Source organism: Anabrus simplex, chromosome 10 (genome assembly GCF_040414725.1).
Source record: "Anabrus simplex isolate iqAnaSimp1 chromosome 10, ASM4041472v1, whole genome shotgun sequence".
In the NCBI taxonomy this organism is placed as follows: Eukaryota; Metazoa; Arthropoda; class Insecta; order Orthoptera; family Tettigoniidae; genus Anabrus; species Anabrus simplex.
In genome coordinates this window covers 17,147,781-17,167,488 of record NC_090274.1, presented here as the reverse complement: position 1 = coordinate 17,167,488, position 19,708 = coordinate 17,147,781, and the positions used below count along the sequence as shown (strand labels likewise).

The 19,708-nt window shown below is 41.9% G+C and overlaps 1 protein-coding gene across 2 annotated transcripts in view; it reads right to left on the bottom strand.

The window, feature by feature from the left end:
- The window catches only part of Cow (Proteoglycan Cow), a 309,533-nt gene that overhangs the window by 103,427 nt on the left and 186,398 nt on the right, over positions 1–19,708 (bottom strand). For both annotated transcript variants that reach the window (XM_067154949.2, XM_067154950.2), the window contains exon 2: positions 6,387–6,453. In XM_067154949.2, coding sequence (XP_067011050.1) covers positions 6,387–6,453 — 67 coding nt within the window. The remainder of the gene's footprint in view (positions 1–6,386; positions 6,454–19,708) is intronic.

The window sequence follows — 19,708 nt, the reverse complement described above, 5'->3', positions numbered from 1 at the left end:
CGTCCAACAATACGATAGGAACCGTTGAGTAACAACCAGTATCAACCTCAGGTAGTGCAACAATCCTGTTGGTAGAGAGAATTAGTGAATCTGGGAACATCAGTTTATAGAAAGCGGGCATCGGGAAGCCTCGTCATGACTATTATTATTATTATTATTATTATTATTATTATTATTATTATTATTATTATTATTATTTTGCTAGTTGCTTTACGTCGCACCGACACAGATAGGTCTTATAGCGACGATGGGACAGGGAAGGGCTAGGAGTGGGAAGGAAACGGCCGTGGCCTTAGTTAAGGTACAGCCCCAGCATTTGATTTTCAGGGCTGCCGACAGTGGGGTTCGAACCTACTATCTCCTGAATACTGGATACTGGCCGCACTTAAGCGACTGCAGCTATCGAGCTCGGTACTATTATTATTATTATTATTATTATTATTATTTAAAGGAATGTAATATCTAGGTCACTGGCATTTAATGATAAAAGATTAAAAAAATTAAAGGATAGACTAAAATTTGAAATTTATCCACAGAGTACAGTTTTCGTCCGCCTCTGTGGTGTAGTGGTTAGTGTGATTAGCTGCCACACCCCGGAGGCACGGGTTCGATTACTCGCTCTACCAAGAAATTTGAAAAATGGTACGAGGGTTGGAAATGGGTTCACTCAGCTTCGGGAGGTCAAATGAGTGGAGAGGGTTTGATTCCCACCTGAGCCATCCTCGAAGTGATTTACCGTGGTTTCCGCACTTTTCCTCCAGGCAAATGCTGAGATGGTGTCTATGGCTACGGCCCCTTCCTTCGCACTTCCTTGTCTATCCCTTCCGTACTTCTCATCCCTCCACAAGTCCCCTGTTCGCATTAGCAGGTGAGGCCGCCTGGGCAAGGTACTCGTCCTCCACCCCTGTTGTAACCCCGACCCAAAGTCTCACTGCCTTTGAGGCGGTAGAGTCCGAGGAAGAAAAACGAGTACAATTTTCAAAAACTATAATGATTAAAATGATTATGAATTTAAAATAGTCAGTGGATCTAATTCGCAATGTCTTATACTTTTATAAAACAATTAAAACATAAATTAACAAGTAATACAATAAGGCAATGACCCAAAAATAAAATAATGTTCATTCAAACGAAAGCGTGGTTCACAATATATACAAGTTGAAGACAAAGAATTAAAAGAAACTAATTCAATAGTTATTGTTTTTACGTTCCACTGTTTTCTTTGAAGTTTTTCGGAGACGCCGAGGTGCCTGAATTTAGTCCCGCAGGAGTTCGTTTACGTGCCAGTAAATCTATCGACACGAGGCTGACGTATTTGAACACCTTCAAAAATCACCGGACTGAGCCAGGATCGAACCTGCGAAGCTGGGGTGAGAAGGCCAGCGCCTCAACCCTCTGAGCCACTCACCCCGGCACTAAAGTAGACATCTCAGTTATAAAACTATAGAAGATGGAATTAAAACAAAAAGCTCAGCTCATCAGAGAAGTAATCAAAATGAACTTTCCCAGTATAGATCGATTCATTTCTACAAAAGCAGTTTTTTTTTTTTTTTTTTTTTTTTTTTTTGCTAGTTGCTTTACGTCGCACCGACGTAGATAGGTCTTATGGCGACGATGGGACAGGGAAGGACTAGGAGTGGGAAGGAAGCGGCCGTTGCCTTAATTAAGGTACAGCCCCAGCATTTGCATGGTGTGAAAAAAACAGTTTTTGAGAACAATTAATATTACGGAAGAATGTTTAATTCAGATATTGAGAAAAGTGTAGCTGCGATTTTTGTTCACTGTTTTTTTTTTTTAAGACAGGAAGGTATCCCCCGCCTGCCGCAAGAGGCGACTACCAGGGGTCTCCATATAAAGTGGGGTGGGGCGGGGGATGCCCCTCTAGGTCCCACCTCGGCCGATGTTAGGTTTGCGAGGTCCAGCCCCACGCTCTTTGTTTTGCTGGTCACAGAGTGGTCGCGGCACCACGGTTAGACTATTTCTTGGTCCAGACTGTTAAATGATCCGCACAGCTTGGCACGAACACAATCGCTTAACGTTTGAAAACAAACCTCTTGAGGTCCATTATGTGGAGGAGGCGTGCGTGATTAGAGGCAGCAACAGCGCCCTGTATCTTGTATCGTGCACGTTTGTCAAGTGACCATTGCACATTTTTAGAAGCCCTTTTAGTAAATGAATATAGATGCATTCAGTCCCTCGTAGCCTGTTCTCTTTCCCCTTCTTTGTTTTTCTTCATAGTGAAAGCCTATGGAGTTGTTGACCACCGTTCAGTCTCCAAGACTACGCGAATTTATTCAGCGCCCTCTAGTCCACCATTTTACACCTAGTTCTGTGACCTCATTTAGTTCCGCAACTGTCATCTTAATATAATAATAATAATAATAATAATAATAATAATAATAATAATAATAATAATAATAATAATAATAATAATAGTATGGTATGAAAATTAGCCTCTCGAAGACTAAATTGATGTCAGTAGGTAAGAAATTCAACAGAACTGAATGTCAGATTGGTGATACAAAGCTAGAACAGGTCGATAATTTCAAGTATTTAGGTTGTGTGTTCTCCCAGGATGGTAATATAGTAAGTGAGATTGAATCAAGGTGTCGTAAAGCTAATGCAGTGAGCTCGCAGTTGCGATCAGCAGTATTCTGTAAGAAGGAAGTCAGCTCCCAGACGAAACTATCTTTACATCGGTCTGTTTTGAGACCAACTTTGCTTTACGGGAGCGAAAGCTGGGTGGACTCAGGATATCTTATTCATAAGTCAGAAGTAACAGACATGAAAGTAGCAAGAATGATTGCTGGTACAAACAGGTGGGAACAATGGCAGGAGGGTACTCGGAATGAGGAGATAAAGGCTAATTTAGGAATGAACTTGATGGATGAAGCTGTACGCATAAACCGGCTTCGGTGGTGGGGTCATGTGAGGCGAATGGAGGAGGATAGGTTACCTAGGAGAATAATGGACTATGTTATGGAGGGTAAGAGAAGTAGAGGGAGACCAAGACGACGATGGTTAGACTCGGTTTCTAACGATTTAAAGATAAGAGGTATAGAACTAAATGAGGCCACAACACTAGTTGCAAATCGAGGATTGTGGCGACGTTTAGTAAATTCTCAGAGGCTTGCAGACTGAACGCTGAAAGGCATAACAGTCTATAATGATAATGTATGTATGTAATAATAATAATAATAATAATAATAATAATAATAATAATAATAATAATAATAATAATAATAATAATAATCTTCAAACGAAAGTGGATGTGTTACTGACAAAACACAACATGCATCATCCAAAATCAGCCTCTGAAAGACTCTTATTGCCTCGTTCTGGTGGTGGTAGTGGACTAACAGACCTTGAGAAATTACACAATGAACAAATTACATCACTAAAGTGCTACTTCAAACATAAATCAGAAACATCTGCCCTACATAGTGCAATGCTTGTAGCAGATAACGGTTTTACACCCCTCAATATGAACACCTCGGCTTCACTTACAATGTCATTCTCCACAAATGAGGAAAAGATAGTTCTATGGAAGAAGAAACCTCTTCATGGGCGGTATCCAAATGAGTTAAATCAGCCATATATCGACAAACACGCGTCGCATGAGTGGCTGACACACTCGGATATATACCCAGAAACAGAGGGCTTCATGTTCGCCATACAAGATCAAGTCAGTGCCACAAGGAACTACAGAAACCATCCAGCACATAACCTCAGGTTGTCAAATAATGGCAAACACAGACTACAAGTACAGACATGACCAAATTGCAAAAATCATTCACCAGAAATTAGCTCGACAAAATAACCTAATCCATTGTACCACGGCATATTGGAAGTACAAACCTCAATCAGTCTTGGAAAGTGAAAATGACAAAATTTACTGGGATAGAAGTATCATCACTGATAAAACTATTACCTGCAATAGACCAGATATAACTTTTATAGATAAAAACAAGAAAATATGCTTCATAATTGACATAGCATGCCCTAATACTCACAACCTTCAATCAACACATACAGAGAAGATTTCCAAATATACAGATCTGGCCACAGAGATAAAAACCATGTGGAAACTCAACAATGTTATCATAATTGCAGTAGTGATTGGATGTAATGGTATTATACCAAAGACACTACACAGGAGCATTGAAGCCCTTAATCTCCACCCTCTCACTTACAGAGAATTACAAAAAGAAGCAATACTGGCCACTTGCCATATAGTAAGGAACCATCCACCATACACACAGGACTAATGAAAATCGTCCACTTATAATTTTGACCGTTTATATATAGTAAATCTCTCAAATATCTGTCAAGTCTATTTGTCAGCAATGTTAAGTATATACCGATATGTATGAAGCATATGTGCGTATGTACTAAATAGTACTTCTTCCATGTACATTGTACCGAAGAAGCTCATAAACCCAATTATAAAATTGTGAATTATATATAATAATAATAATAATAATAATAATAATAATAATAATAATAATAATATGCATCAGAAACCTTAACTTTAATCCGACTCCATGGCTAAATGGTTAGCGTGCTGGCATTTGGTCACAGGGGTCCCGGGTTAGACTCCCGGCAGGATCGGCAATTTTAACCATCATTGGTTGATTTCCCCGGCACGGAGGCTGGGTGTATGTGTTGTCTTCATTATCATTTCATCCTCATCCCGAAGCGCAGGTCAAATCTAAAGACCTGCACCTGGCGAGCCGAACATGTCCTCGGACACTCCCGGCACTAAAAGCCAAACGCCACTTCATTTTCACCTGAACTTTAGGAGGCCATTTTAAAACTGAAGATATTGAATCAAAAGGGGAACTGTATACCTCTATAGTTACACAGACAATTTCATCAATGCACTACTGGGGAGTCGTGTGAACATTTCTGGACACATTTTAAGGTGGACAATAATACTCACAAAAAGGTTATTCAATGTAATAAATTCCCAAAACAGGAGAATAAATTAGCTCGAGGAAACAAGAGGAGACCTGAATGAATTGAACATCGGGGAAGATATCATAAGTCTTCAGGACCTCAGTACAGTAAATAAACGCACATTTGTGGTCAAAACTAGCAGCAGGACTGGTACAAAGCGGTCAGAAGAACGGAAGAGAAAGTGAGTCATGAAGAGATTTTGGAAGAATAAGAAGACGAAAGTCATCAGGCCAATGAACAAGTTCCAACTCTCTCTTCCTTCCCACTCCTAGGCCTTTCCTGTCCCATCGTCGCCGTAAGACCTATTTGTCGGTGCGACGTTAAGCCACTAGCAATATATATGCATATTTCTGCCCAGTCTGTACGATTGTTGCCATTCGACAACAGTTCTGGGGATGGTCCCTCGAGCACACAGAATACACCCACGGTAACCCCTGCCTGTCGTAAGAGGCGACAAAAAGGGGATACCGAGGGATAATTGAATTAGAACCATGAAACTACTTGTGATTAGTACACCAAAGTGAGGAACACCATGGGTTTGCATTGCTTACGAATGGCTACATTATGTGAGAAACGCCATAGGTCTGCGTTAGCTCTGCGACGTACAATACTCGTGAGTAGTACTATAATATTTGGAACACCGTGAGTTTACGCTACTTTTGATTAGTACCGCAACTTGCGGAATAGCATGGTTCTACTTCACTAGCAGTAAGTACCATTATGAGGGGCCGTTAACCTGGATCTTCTTTAAACAACAAGCATGACCATCAGCAGCATTCCTCTCACTCGTACGTTCCTGACACTGCAGGCTCTCAGGAAGTACGGTATTGCTGGTGCATATATATCCTGTTCTTTATCTGCGTCATCTGGTTGGGAAACAGAGTCTTTGAACCTTTCCATAGGGTCAATGATTTCTGCTTAGTTTTGTCACCAGTTGTTGGCAATTATATAAATACGGCGGTTTATTCCACTTTCTGCTACACAGAGGAATACTTCATGATCCTCAAGCCTATTTTCTTTGAGACTGCCCGCTAATAAAGATCTCACTGTGTTATGACGCTTAATGCGATGTAACTCTCCCTGAGGGCAGCTCCCAAGTAGAGGAGTGCGCTAAACTTCGGCAGCCGGCGCAATTCCTATCCTCGCCGCAAGATGGGGGCTTCATTCATTCCATTCCAGACCCGGTCGAATGACTGGAAACAGGCTGTGGATTTTCATTTCACGCAGGTAGGTCTCATGGCTACGATGGGACAGGAAAGGTCTAGGAGCGGAAAGGAACCAGCCGTGGCCTTAGCATCTGCCTGCTGTGAAAATGGAAAACCATCTTCAGGGCTCCCGACAGTGGGATTCGAGGGAAGGTCAGAAGGAGCCATACTGTGATAAACATTAACACGTGACACTGATCCATAAACCACAGGAATACTCACTGTTAGGATCGTGGATCCAGCGTTTCTTCTCGCCCGTCTTGCTCGGAGCTGTGCTTCGGGACTCCTCCTGAAACACACAAACACAACACGTGTCGATCACAAAGTCACAACAAGCATGTCAATGAAAAAAAATGAAACTTTTCCATTTGCCAAAAGCTAACGATCAGAAATATGTTTTCAAATAAATAAATAAATAAATAAATAAATAAATAAATAAATAAATAAATAAATAAATAAATAAATAAATAAATAAATAAATAAATAAATAAATAAATAAATAAATGAATGAATGAATGAATGAATGAATGAATGAATGAATGAATGAATGAATGAATAAATAAATAAATAAATAAATAAAACCAAGGCCTACGGTAACGACTAATGTGACGTCACTTACATCAGATATTTCGTCGCGTTACTTTACACATATTTTCGAATGGCTCCAGCCAGAAGACATTAATACGTTGGCCTGCCTGCCTTGAACAACTGAATACATGTGTATTATCAATCTTTTGGGCTCTCCCGACACCAATTATAAAGCGTTCTGACCCTTCATGACGATATCGGCAAAAGGAAGAGAAGTGTCATACAAGGGGACGACTTCCTACGCCTCAGAAAACAGGAGTTGAGCCAGAGAAGTCGTAGTATAGGCAACACGCAGGTGTCTTGGCCTGCAAACGAAGCACGTTTGTCAAGATGTACCCGACAGGTTTTGAAAACAACCAGGCCTTTGGATTTAATACTAAGTGAAGAAAGAACTGAAGTTCAATTTAAAAACACAAATTTAGTATCGTTATCTCAATAGATACGTGCAAGTCTCAAAGTTTGATGATGAGATCCTTGGTAGCAGTAGGGAAGTGAACACATGTTTAAGGAATTTGAGGTGAAGTTACACCATAGCAAGGACGACCAGTCTTTGCCTGTATGTGGTTTGGGGGACAAATGTCACACGCTGGCCAGTAGCAACAGCTGTGACAAGGGATTTAAATGGAAATATGATCTGTGTCAGGATTAACCCACATACAGGCAGGGAATCACTCCAGCTGCGGACCGTACCGAGTCAGCGTTCAGCTATGGCTTCCGGACAACCTGCTGGGGCACGCAGGTCGGTCGTCCAGATTAAGGGGCACGATACGCTTTATATTTCCACTGTTCCTAATATCTTCATCACTGAGTACCGAGTGTTCAAGCTCTAACTGCGGCTGTTCTCCTTGTAATACTCTATATATGACCGACCAAGTCCATTCTTACCGTGTAATTTTCTGATCACCGAAATTAGTTTTCAGGCACGTCTTTGTCCTAAGTCGGCACTTGTTTTAATAAGGACGTTCCCGACCATTTCCCGAAAGCCAATCTCCAGAATCTGTTTTCCTGAGGGTACTTATATCAAAAACCAATATATTTTTCTGTTTTTTAATTTTTGCTTTCGATCTTAACGGCCATATAACCAGCCACAATTTCGAATGTTTCTGATTATTAATTATGAATCGACTTTGATGAATTGAGCTTATACATTTAAGGCGAACCCAAACACCCAGATCTCGAGCCGGAGAAATTAACCAGACGAAGTTAAAATCCCGGATCCGGCCGGGAATCTAACCCTGGACCCCAGTGACCAAAGGCCAGCACGCTAACCATTTAACCACGGACAGACCAATATCTCGACAGTAAACACAATGTAATTATTAATTCTGCTGCTGTTGACAGACGAGCATCGAGTTAACAGTGAAAGGTGCCACAATCGGTTCTAACTTTTAACTCACAAACACTTCGAAAACGAGAAATACAGTCTATGTTTGAAGATGTAACACAATCCAAATAAACAGTGGGTGGTGATATCAAACCGAATTATATTCAAAGATGAAAATGCTGTACTTTTTTAATTTACGGTATATTGACAACAGATTCACATTATAATGTACAATCTCTCAAAAAATAATAATAAAGCCATGGTATTGTAAAAGCTCCCCGCAGATACACAATTTGAGTTGGCGCACGCATAGTTTCTGACTTTGCAAACAGCCTGCACGTGTTCCAACTGGCAAGCATCAGTCGCCAGTCTGAATCTCAGCTGTTAACATGGTGAGACAGTTACCATTGCAACACCGTATTTTCGTATGTAAAAGTTCTGTTTTCATCTTAATAGTCGTGTGAACAGTCATAACTAGAGTCCGGATTATTAGGTGCTGATAGGTTAGAATGCAAACTTAGTTAAGCCAGTAACAAGTATACCCTACACTGTACAGCGGTTATGCTATGAGATTTGCATAGATATTAGGGGTACAGCTTATAGAACTCCTTTAATTTATGCTACTCCTCCTACATTATGGTAGAACGGGTTGCATGACACATCCTACAAACCAAAATACTTTGCATTATAACCTATTACCACCTACAAATCCGAGGTATAGGCATAACTCTCCCTTTTAGTGTGTATGAAGTCCCTCATTATGATAGGAAGTTTGGTGTGCTGTTAGTGCAAAGACGAATAACTGAGACTATTATTTCGAGACGACAGTGAATGCAGAGAGGTTCTAAGATGACATTTTGACGCCGTTTTTTCATCAGCTAACGGAAGAAGAAATATCGCGTGGGTGGTTTTAACAAGATTCAGCTCCTGCTCATACAGAAGAAGATCCCCTTCATACAATCTCGGAAGTGTTTGCAGACAGACTGATTAGTGCTAGTCTGTTTCCTCCTCGTTCTCCAGATCTAACAGTGTGTGATTTTTACTTGTGGGGTAAACTGGAAGAAAAAGTGTATCGAACAAATCCTCACACGTTGGAGGAACTGAAAGAAGACATTACAGTGACAGAACTTACTCGCGTTGGCCAGAATGTGGTTACCAGATACAATGCCTGAATAACACAGAAAGGACGACAAATTTTATAAGGTAAGATTGCATACACAATTAAAGCAGTGCGGTCGCACGCGACTTAAGGCAGCTGCAGTAGTGGAGAGTACAAACATTGTGCGTTCAGTCTTAGTTTATGTGAAAGACCCTGCATTGTATATTGTGTATGTTCTGATGTATCTTATCCAATTCGCTGCTATTTGTTCAATCATTATTGTTATTATCATTATTTTACTGCTGAATATGGCAGTCTAGAACTGCAGAGCACCTTTGGGATTAATTATAACAACAACTTGGTTCCACAAGCTGCTCTGGCTAAAGACACCTGTCACCAACTAGGAAGTAAATCTGATTGCAATGCGAATACTTTTAACTGTAAGTGAAGTGTACACTGTTGATTTCCTTAAAAGGCCTGTAGGGAAGAACTTTGTATGTAGAAGATGTTTGAGAATCCCATCACCACTTAATTAGCTTCGTTAGAGAACGCTAACGTAAAGGACGCCTTTCAAATTCGAACGAGGATTTCAAGTGCTCGAGAAGAAGGTAGAGGAGCTTCAAATTCATCGGACTTTTAGACAGCAAGGGAAACGTCATGTTCCTGAACCAGTCTGGGGAAATGTAGAGCTTAATAATAATAATAATAATAATAATAATAATAATAATAATAATAATAATAATAATAATAATAATACAGTAATAATAATATGTTCGACTCGTTGGTTGTATGGTCAGCGTATTGGCCTTCGGTTCATACGGTCCCGGGTTCAATTCCCGGCCGGGTCGGGAATTTTAATCGCTTCTGATTAATTCTTCTGGCTCGGGGACTGGGTTTATGTGTCCGTCCCAACACTCTCCTCTTCATATTCACACAACACACTCCACTAACAACCACCACAGAAACACGCAATAGTGATTACATCCCTCCATATAAGGTTGGCGTCAGGAAGGACATCCGGCCGTAAAACAGGGCCAAACATGTGCGACACAGTTCTCACCCGTGATCCCACAGGTGTGGGAAAAGCGGTAGGAAAATAATAATAATAATAAACGCAAAATCATAAAAAAAATCTAGGCCCGAAACTCGCGAACGGACAATACCAACTTAGAGGCAGACAGGAAATCAAACATTACACAAATATCCATAGTGACATTAGAAAACGCAGGCTAAGATTCAATGGTCATATTTAAAGAATGCATTCAGATACACTTACTTAAAAAAAAAAGTCGAATTCTATGAAAACAGACACAATGAAATGGATTGGCGAAATTAAAACCGATTTGAAGCAGGCAGGAATTACACCAGCAGATGTCCAAAACAGGTTAATCTTCAGACCCAAAATTCACAAATGGCAAGCTGACGAAGAGGAGAGACCAAAGAAGACTGGAAACCTGGTCTGAAGACAAAAAGGAAGCCCATAGGATAAAAAAAAAAGTGAAAGAGGTATGGGCACAAAGGAAATCAAATGCACGCATCTAAGTACTTTCCGTAGCCTTAATGGACTTTTCGCATATAATAAGAATAATATTGACGTTTTTACATTGATAATTATGATGAATTATATGTAAGTGCCAACGGCCGTAGCCGTGTTGAAACACCGGATCCCATGAGATCTCCGAAGTTAAGCAACATTGAGTGTGGTCAGATTTGGATGGGTTGCCATCCGCTGTTGGTGGGGGGTAGGGGAATGTAGGAGCCGAAAGGAACTGCCCACCCTACCCCACGTAAACTCCCGCTCAGGCACACCTCTGCGGAGGTTCGGACCTGCCTTCGGGCAGAATACACCCTTACCTTACATTTTATGCAAGTCTTGGTAGTTAAAGAACATACCGGCATGTCTTTTAGTTTGAAAGTAATTAACTTCATGCAGTAACGGATTCGAATTCACAGGACTTTGAAGCTTCCACAGACTCGCAGGAGTGTTCTGCTATAGAACGGAGCCTTCCCAACACAGCGGAGAGAGCAAGTAGATACTGGCCCTTCTAATGGTTAGTCCACACCAAAACATCTGTTTGTGAGGTTACAATGGATAGGGTCAGGAAGAAGTAAATACAGCTGCAGCTTTCATTATTTTTGTTACCGGGTTTTTGTGGTAGTTAAGCATGAAAGAAGGTGCTGGGTGGTGAATAGGTCTCAAGCTACTAAAGAGAAATTAAATTTTAAAATTTAACAAGGTTATATTTTCTTTTCAAAATTAGGTAACAACAAATAGAACAGGTACTTAGTAGCCGAAATACAACTTGAAATGTACAATTACAGGGATTAAAGAATTTGGGCTTCGAGCCCTGAAAACACAATTCTTGAGCAACTAGCTCAACTTTACGATATACCAATTTCAACAAAAGGGGCAGAAGACCCCAATCAAACCCTGGAGCTCTTGCTCCAAATTACACAGCAAAGCCTCCTCGAGGCATACAACTCTCAGTCTTAGAAAAGAGCCACTCGCTCTTAAAGTTAAGCCTCTCCCAGGCCACACCAAACTCAACTTTCAAGTTGTCCTCAAAGGACATATACACAGGGGTAAAATACCCAACCTACTGAGGTCTATTAGGTGAGAAAAGATTAATACATGACCTCAAAATACAACTTGAGAGGAGGCGACCTTGCACTCCTAATACACTTTGCTTAAGACCTACTTGGCACTAGGCCGTTAATACAAGGGCTAATCCCATACTACAGAGGTGACTTAATGGCAATTTACATTACATTACGGGAGAATTGGTTGAGAAAAATAAGTTCACCTCAAGACGATGTGAGTGGGAACTCGAGAGGGTTAGCACTCTCTATCCCATAATGTAGCTTTACAAGAGAATAGAAGAAAAGAGTAGTTACATTTTAGGAAAAGGTTACATGATGGAAAACGCTTCGAACCCGCCGCGAGAGTTAAACTGCCGACCTAGCAAGAAAAGAAGATATTAATAGGCCATTACCTGGTAGTAGATCGCTGCCGAGGAAAGAGGCGCTTCCCGCCTCCTGCTATGTACTTAATACACTGAAAGATGGAACAGAAGTGGCCCGGAGACCCCAAAATCAGCAGTTTATAACCTCTCGCGGAAGATTCTAGGCGTTAGGGGAAATAAAACACCCTCCCTCAAAGTTTTTATTGGTTCGGGAAAAGAAGCCCCTACATAGAGGAAAAGAAACACATTATTGGTGGAAAATTAATTAAAGAAATTCGGGATTGGCTAGATCCAAAATAAGGGGAAAAAGAGGGGTATACAGCCAACTTAAACCATGACAGAAAGAAATTTAACAAAGAACAAACTCTTGAAATAAAAATTTCTCCAACAAAATAGTTCTTTGATTTCGCACTAGGTCGCACTATTGTTGATCTTCAGTAGTGTCCTCTAGAAGAGAAAGTTCACACTTCTTACTTCAAGCGAAACAAAAACACATCAAAAGTGACACAGTTCAAAAACTCAAAATTTTCCATGTGGTGACATCTTCTGAGAAAGTAGAGAATTAATAGAATAGATAAAGTTCAACCTTCCTCCAGAAGAGGAGTTTCAACTGGCGCAACTTTTAAATAAACGGTGTAGAGGTGTACCGCCCGGTACAGACCTCCCCCCCCAAAAGTTCCTCCAGGGGTGACACATGAAATCAGTTTGAAACAAAGTCCAAGAAATGATGTTGATACGAAGGTAGATAGCAGAAGCATTTACAAGATTTCTTAATTCAGTTTCAAAATGTTGTTGTTGCAGGTGAATGAAAGTCTTTATGTTTGTAGAATTTGAATTTGTGAAGATAAACTTTTAATACTTAAAGGTGAAGAAAAATTTGGCAATGTCCACCAAATATTGTAGTTGAATTCCCAAGTATAGTTATTGCTTATGGTGACTGTCCATATAGCTGATGTAGATTAAGAAGGATGGTCAGACCGGCCGTTGCAGCTTGCGTCCAAGGGAGGCCGCTCGGACCCCTTAAGTACCCTGAGATACCGCTCGCCCGCACTATGAGGGGAGCAGAGGTGTTGAAGTACGCCGCGCCCGCGGTGAACAGATACAGGCTGCGGGCATGTAGCAGGTCGTGCGCCGCACATCAGCCTTGGCCGGGAGGTGAGCTCCGGCTCGCCGTGCACATGTCGTCCTCGCTGGAGAGGAGGGGGCCCATCCCCCTCCCCAGTCGCTGCACGGCGCTGCGCGGCTGCGGGGGCGCTGAAACATTAAAGCTAGGCGGCAGAATTGTGTTGGACTATCATCTTCTTTGAGGGTACAGGCTTGTGGAGAGGTTGAGGGGCCAGCGGCGTGTAGATATCCATGGCATTTACTATTATGAAGCCACAGTGTAAGGTGAAGCAGGAGACGGGAGCGTGGTAATGGCCGTGGCAAGAACAGGATGGCAGTTTAACGGGTCGGGGCAGGTTTTACACAAGGCTTACATCTAAAACCAAAATATTACAGAAGGGGCAGAATGCCTTAAAGTGAAACTCAAAAAAAAAAAAAATATAACCTTCATATCCTTTCAAAATAATATGAAGCAAGTTAACACAGAAATTACACCGGTTTCACCTGGGACAGGTGAACTCTAAATATCCTCTCGGTGGCTGGATTACTTAGCAATAAGGTAACCGGCGTAAGAAAATCGAGAATGATACAAGGCCCATGAAATCTGGGGGCAAGCTTGCCCGCGGGAACAAAATTTTTGACCATAACCTGGTCACCTACCTTCAAAGTGGTGGGTCTCCGTCCACGATCATACCTTTCCCTAACCTTTTCATGAGACACTTTAAGATTGGCTTTAGCCTTCTTCCAAAGATCTTTAATGTTATCCGGATCTATTGTCTCGGGTAGAATGTCATTCAAAGACCAGAGGTTAGAGAGCGGCGAGTTGGGAACAAACTTGAACATCAAAGAAGCTGGAGTAAACTTGTGAGATTCATGAACCGCCGAATTCAAAGCAAAAGCTATCCAATGCAGGGACGTGTCCCACCTGGAAGGATCTTCATGATGATAGGCAATGAGTGCGGACCTGAGATTACGGTTAACCCGTTCAGCCAGAGATGGTTGAGGATAATAAGCAGATGTAGTTACATGAGAGATGGACAAGTCAAAACAGAATTTACGAAACAGATTTGATGTAAAAGCTTTAGCATTATCAGATACAATGTATTGGCACGGACCAAAAGAAGCAAAAATAGAATTTAGGCAAGTAATGGTGGACTGAGCGGTAGCCAGCTTAGTCGGAAATAACCAGGAAAATCTTGTAAAACCATCTACACACACAAAGATGAACTTGTTGGCATTACCCTTTGACTGGGGGAAGGGTCCCACATAATCGATATACAGGCGTTCCATGGGGCGCGACGCTTGATGAGAAGACAAAAGGCCTACTTTAGTGGACATGGTGGGTTTACTGATCAAACAAGATTTACAAGCTTTTACAAGTTCCCGAATTTCACCGTCCATACCTTTCCATATGAACATTTCACGAATCTTTTCACGAGTTTTAAAGATTCCAAGATGCCCCCCCAATGGGGTCTCATGATAGTATTTGAAGATCATAGGTACAAGAACCGCTGGAACAACAACTTTCATCAACTTATCATGCCTCGAAGGGCAACATAGAACACCATTCCTTAGAACATAAGGGACAGCATGTTCCCCAGAAGAAAGGGTTTCCATTATCGGAGCCAGCGTCGGATCTTCACGTTGGTATTTCTCAATATCCCTAAAAAGCATGGGAGCATCTGTTAAGATGGCATTAGCACCAGATAGTATGGACTCGGAAGGTGATGAACTGTCGACCGGTTCGTGGGTCTCTACGTCGTTATGAAACATACGGCTGAGTCCATCGGCAACAACATTTTCAGTACCTCTGATATGCCGTACATCGAATTGGAAGGCAGAAATACGGATGGCCCAACGGGCTATACGACCTGTACGACGCGGCCTACCTAAGACCCAGCTTAAGGCTTGATTATCTGTCTCTAGATCGAATTTGACGTGTTCCAGATAGAGACGGAACTTTTCTAAGGCGAATAAGACTGCCAAACCTTCAAGCTCATATATGGAGTACTTTGCTTCTTGAGCTGACAATGTCCTAGACGCATAGGCGATGGGTCGCCTCCCTAGTTCAGTCTCTTGAAGAAGAACTGCAGCTACTGCTGACGACGATGCGTCGGTTTGGACGATGAATTTCTTCGAGAAATCAGGCATAGCAAGTACAGGGGCATTACAGAGAGCTAATTTCAGATCTTCAAAGGCGGCTTGTTGAGAAGGTCCCCACTCGAATTTGATGCCTTTCCTACGAAGAAGGTTTAAGGGCGCCGCTCTATTAGCAAAATTAGGAATGAACTTCCTGAAGAAATTCACCATGCCAATGAACCTGGCGATACCTTTAATGTCCTTGGGAGGTTTAAAATCACGGATGGCCTGTGTTCTAGAATGATCGACTGCTACACCATCAGGTGACACAATATGCCCTAGGAATGACATAGAGGGCTTAGCAAAGGCAACCTTGGACAACTTAACAGTTAACCCAGCCTTACGAAGGCGATTGAGAACTTCTCGCAAATGATCTAGATGTTCTTCAAAGGTTTCGGAAAATACGACGACATCATCCAAGTAGTGATATAAGTACTCAAATTTGATATCGGAGAAGACCCTATCTAGTAGCCTAGTGAGCACAGCTGCCCCCGTGGGGAGCCCGAAAGGCACGCGGTTGTATTCATATAAATTCCAGTCCGTGGCAAACGCTGTAAGATGTTTAGACTCTTCGGCAAGGGGAATTTGATTATAGGCCTGATTCAAGTCCAAGATGGTGAAGAACTTGGCCTTACGAAACCATGAAAAGCAAGAATGAAGGTCGGGAAGGGGCACAGATTGCAACACCACCTTCCGATTGAGAGCCCTGTAATCAATGACAGGCCTGAAGCCTCCTTGAGGTTTCGGTACTAGAAAAATAGGCGAAGAATACGCTGACTTAGAGGGCCTAATAATACCATCCTTCAACATCTGATCGATGATTTCTTTCAGAGCCTTCATTTTAGGTGGAGATAGCCTATACGGTGGAAAACGGACAGGAATAGAATCCGTGACCTCAATTTTGTATTCAATAAGGTCAGTAACACCAAGAGTATCAGAGAACACCTCGGGAAACGACTGACACAATTTCCGAATACTATCAGCCTGCTCCTCAGGTAGATGTCTAAGGTCTAACAACATCTCATCCTGGGTAGGCGAAATAGATGAACATGATACAGAATTACACTTTAACAAGGGAATTCTACAATTGGACGCAAATTTGAATGTGCACGACCTACTCTGGAGATCGAGCACAAGACCAGTGTGAGAAATGAAGTCCGCTCCCAATATGATGGGGCAAGACAAATGCTTGGCCACAAACAATTTGATTTTCCATGTAAATTTAAAAACACGAATTTTGACATGTAAGGAACCTAGAATTTCTAATGGAGATGAATTAGCCGAAACATATTTAACAGGAGATGAGTCAAGGTCAGGGAGTTTACAAACAGATTTCAATTTAGAATACCAATCAGCCGAAATAATGGAACAAACACTGCCTGAATCTAAGAGAGCTGTTATAGGCTCGTTATTTAACTCAATCTTAAGAAAAGGAACAGGTGCGGGGGTATCCGCCGCAATCCTAAGACACTCTCTGGGGCATTCAAAAAAAGAATTTGAAGATTGCTCATTCCCTGAATTCTCGACCCTTTTGCCCGGGGCTGAGCCTTGGAAAGCAGAATTAGTCGACTCAGCCGAAGCCGCTAGTCACTTTTTATTATTGGCATGGGTGGAATTTGCACCAGAGCAGGAGGGGGTGCTATTTGAGTTTGGGCAATTCTTGGCGATATGTGAGAAAGCCCCACATTTAAAGCAGCCTTGTGATGACCCTGCTCCATTCCTTGTCCCACTTGACTTGATCAGAGGACACTTATTCCGCAGATGGTCAGGCGACCCGCAAGCATAACATTTACGGGGATTGACTGGTCGGCGAGGTGGAGGCCGAGTGTTACTAAAGGAAGGCGGGGGATCTTTCGCGACACGCAAAGAATCGGCGTATCTAACTCCTTCCGCTGAGACTGCCAATGCTTCAAGTTCCGAGAACGTTTGCGGGCACGCCGCGAAACACAAATATGACCTATAGGATGGTGAAATACCTTCCACAATAGCTTGTACAATTTGATCCTCAGGGAAGTGAAGAGCAAACACCCTAGTATAAAACTTAATATCTTGGATGAAGTCAGCCAAGTTTTCATCCAAGCGCTGTACACGGTAATAGTACTTCTGAATCAGGGAGGACCTGGCCCTAGCCGGGATGAAGTTAGCTAGCAAATGGGCATGGAAATCCTCAATAGATGATTGCTCGGCAATGGCTCTTACGATTTTATCAGAGAGAATACCAATAGCATACGGATAGATAATTTGCAAAATTTGACATGGCGAAAGAGAAAAAACAAGAGCATGATCCTGAAATTCCACTAGAAATCTTAAAAATGAAATTACGTCACTGGTGGTATTAACGGAAAACTTGGATATACCTCTGAGCAACATTGCCAATGGATGAGGCAAGCTGCTAAACCCGGGCGACATAGTAGGTAAAGGTTTCAATGGCAAGGAAGTTAATTCAGCACGTACATTGTTCAACGATGTGCGGCGTTCAGACTCGTTGTCCAATGGGGCAGAGATAGTTTGAGCAGCAACGGTTATCCTATTGCCTTCTCCCTTAGCAGGTTCTTCCTCACTACTTACATTCACAACGGTGGGCTGATCAGATTTGGGAGGAACTTCCCCAGTTAACAATTGAGTGACTTTACTAGACAATTCAGAGATAGTTTCAAGGAGCGTATTAGCTTGCTTCCTCTGAACGTCATTCACCTTCAGAGACAACAGATCATTAACTCTATTTGAAAAGTGATATAGCCTGCCTTGCACACGCTTAATTTGATTAGGAGACGGATCGTTTTCATCAAAAAAGCTGACTACAGATGCTAGCCCAGTAATATTCTCGACGATCGTGGAAAGAGACTCATCAATTTCTTTCTCTCCCAAATTGGGGATGGAAATGGGCAAATCAAGGGACTCTCTAAGCTTGTTGGTGTCGATTGCAACCGTGCCTCCAGATTGCACATTTCTGATAGTTAACTCGTATATCAACTCCTCTTTGCGCAAATAGTTAAGGAGGAGAACATCGCGAGGGCCGGGCATGATGACAGAACAATTTTGAAAAACTCAAAAAATTCCAGCAACTGAGACAATTATTAGAGTTCGAATCAAAGCAATGTTTAGCCGTCAAAAGGGGCTAAATTGAGACCCATTCAACCACGCTCTGCTACCACTTGTTACCGGGTTTTTGTGGTAGTTAAGCATGAAAGAAGGTGCTGGGTGGTGAATAGGTCTCAAGCTACTAAAGAGAAATTAAATTTTAAAATTTAACAAGGTTATATTTTCTTTTCAAAATTAGGTAACAACAAATAGAACAGGTACTTAGTAGCCGAAATACAACTTGAAATGTACAATTACAGGGATTAAAGAATTTGGGCTTCGAGCCCTGAAAACACAATTCTTGAGCAACTAGCTCAACTTTACGATATACCAATTTCAACAAAAGGGGCAGAAGACCCCAATCAAACCCTGGAGCTCTTGCTCCAAATTACACAGCAAAGCCTCCTCGAGGCATACAACTCTCAGTCTTAGAAAAGAGCCACTCGCTCTTAAAGTTAAGCCTCTCCCAGGCCACACCAAACTCAACTTTCAAGTTGTCCTCAAAGGACATATACACAGGGGTAAAATACCCAACCTACTGAGGTCTATTAGGTGAGAAAAGATTAATACATGACCTCAAAATACAACTTGAGAGGAGGCGACCTTGCACTCCTAATACACTTTGCTTAAGACCTACTTGGCACTAGGCCGTTAATACAAGGGCTAATCCCATACTACAGAGGTGACTTAATGGCAATTTACATTACATTACGGGAGAATTGGTTGAGAAAAATAAGTTCACCTCAAGACGATGTGAGTGGGAACTCGAGAGGGTTAGCACTCTCTATCCCATAATGTAGCTTTACAAGAGAATAGAAGAAAAGAGTAGTTACATTTTAGGAAAAGGTTACATGATGGAAAACGCTTCGAACCCGCCGCGAGAGTTAAACTGCCGACCTAGCAAGAAAAGAAGATATTAATAGGCCATTACCTGGTAGTAGATCGCTGCCGAGGAAAGAGGCGCTTCCCGCCTCCTGCTATGTACTTAATACACTGAAAGATGGAACAGAAGTGGCCCGGAGACCCCAAAATCAGCAGTTTATAACCTCTCGCGGAAGATTCTAGGCGTTAGGGGAAATAAAACACCCTCCCTCAAAGTTTTTATTGGTTCGGGAAAAGAAGCCCCTACATAGAGGAAAAGAAACACATTATTGGTGGAAAATTAATTAAAGAAATTCGGGATTGGCTAGATCCAAAATAAGGGGAAAAAGAGGGGTATACAGCCAACTTAAACCATGACAGAAAG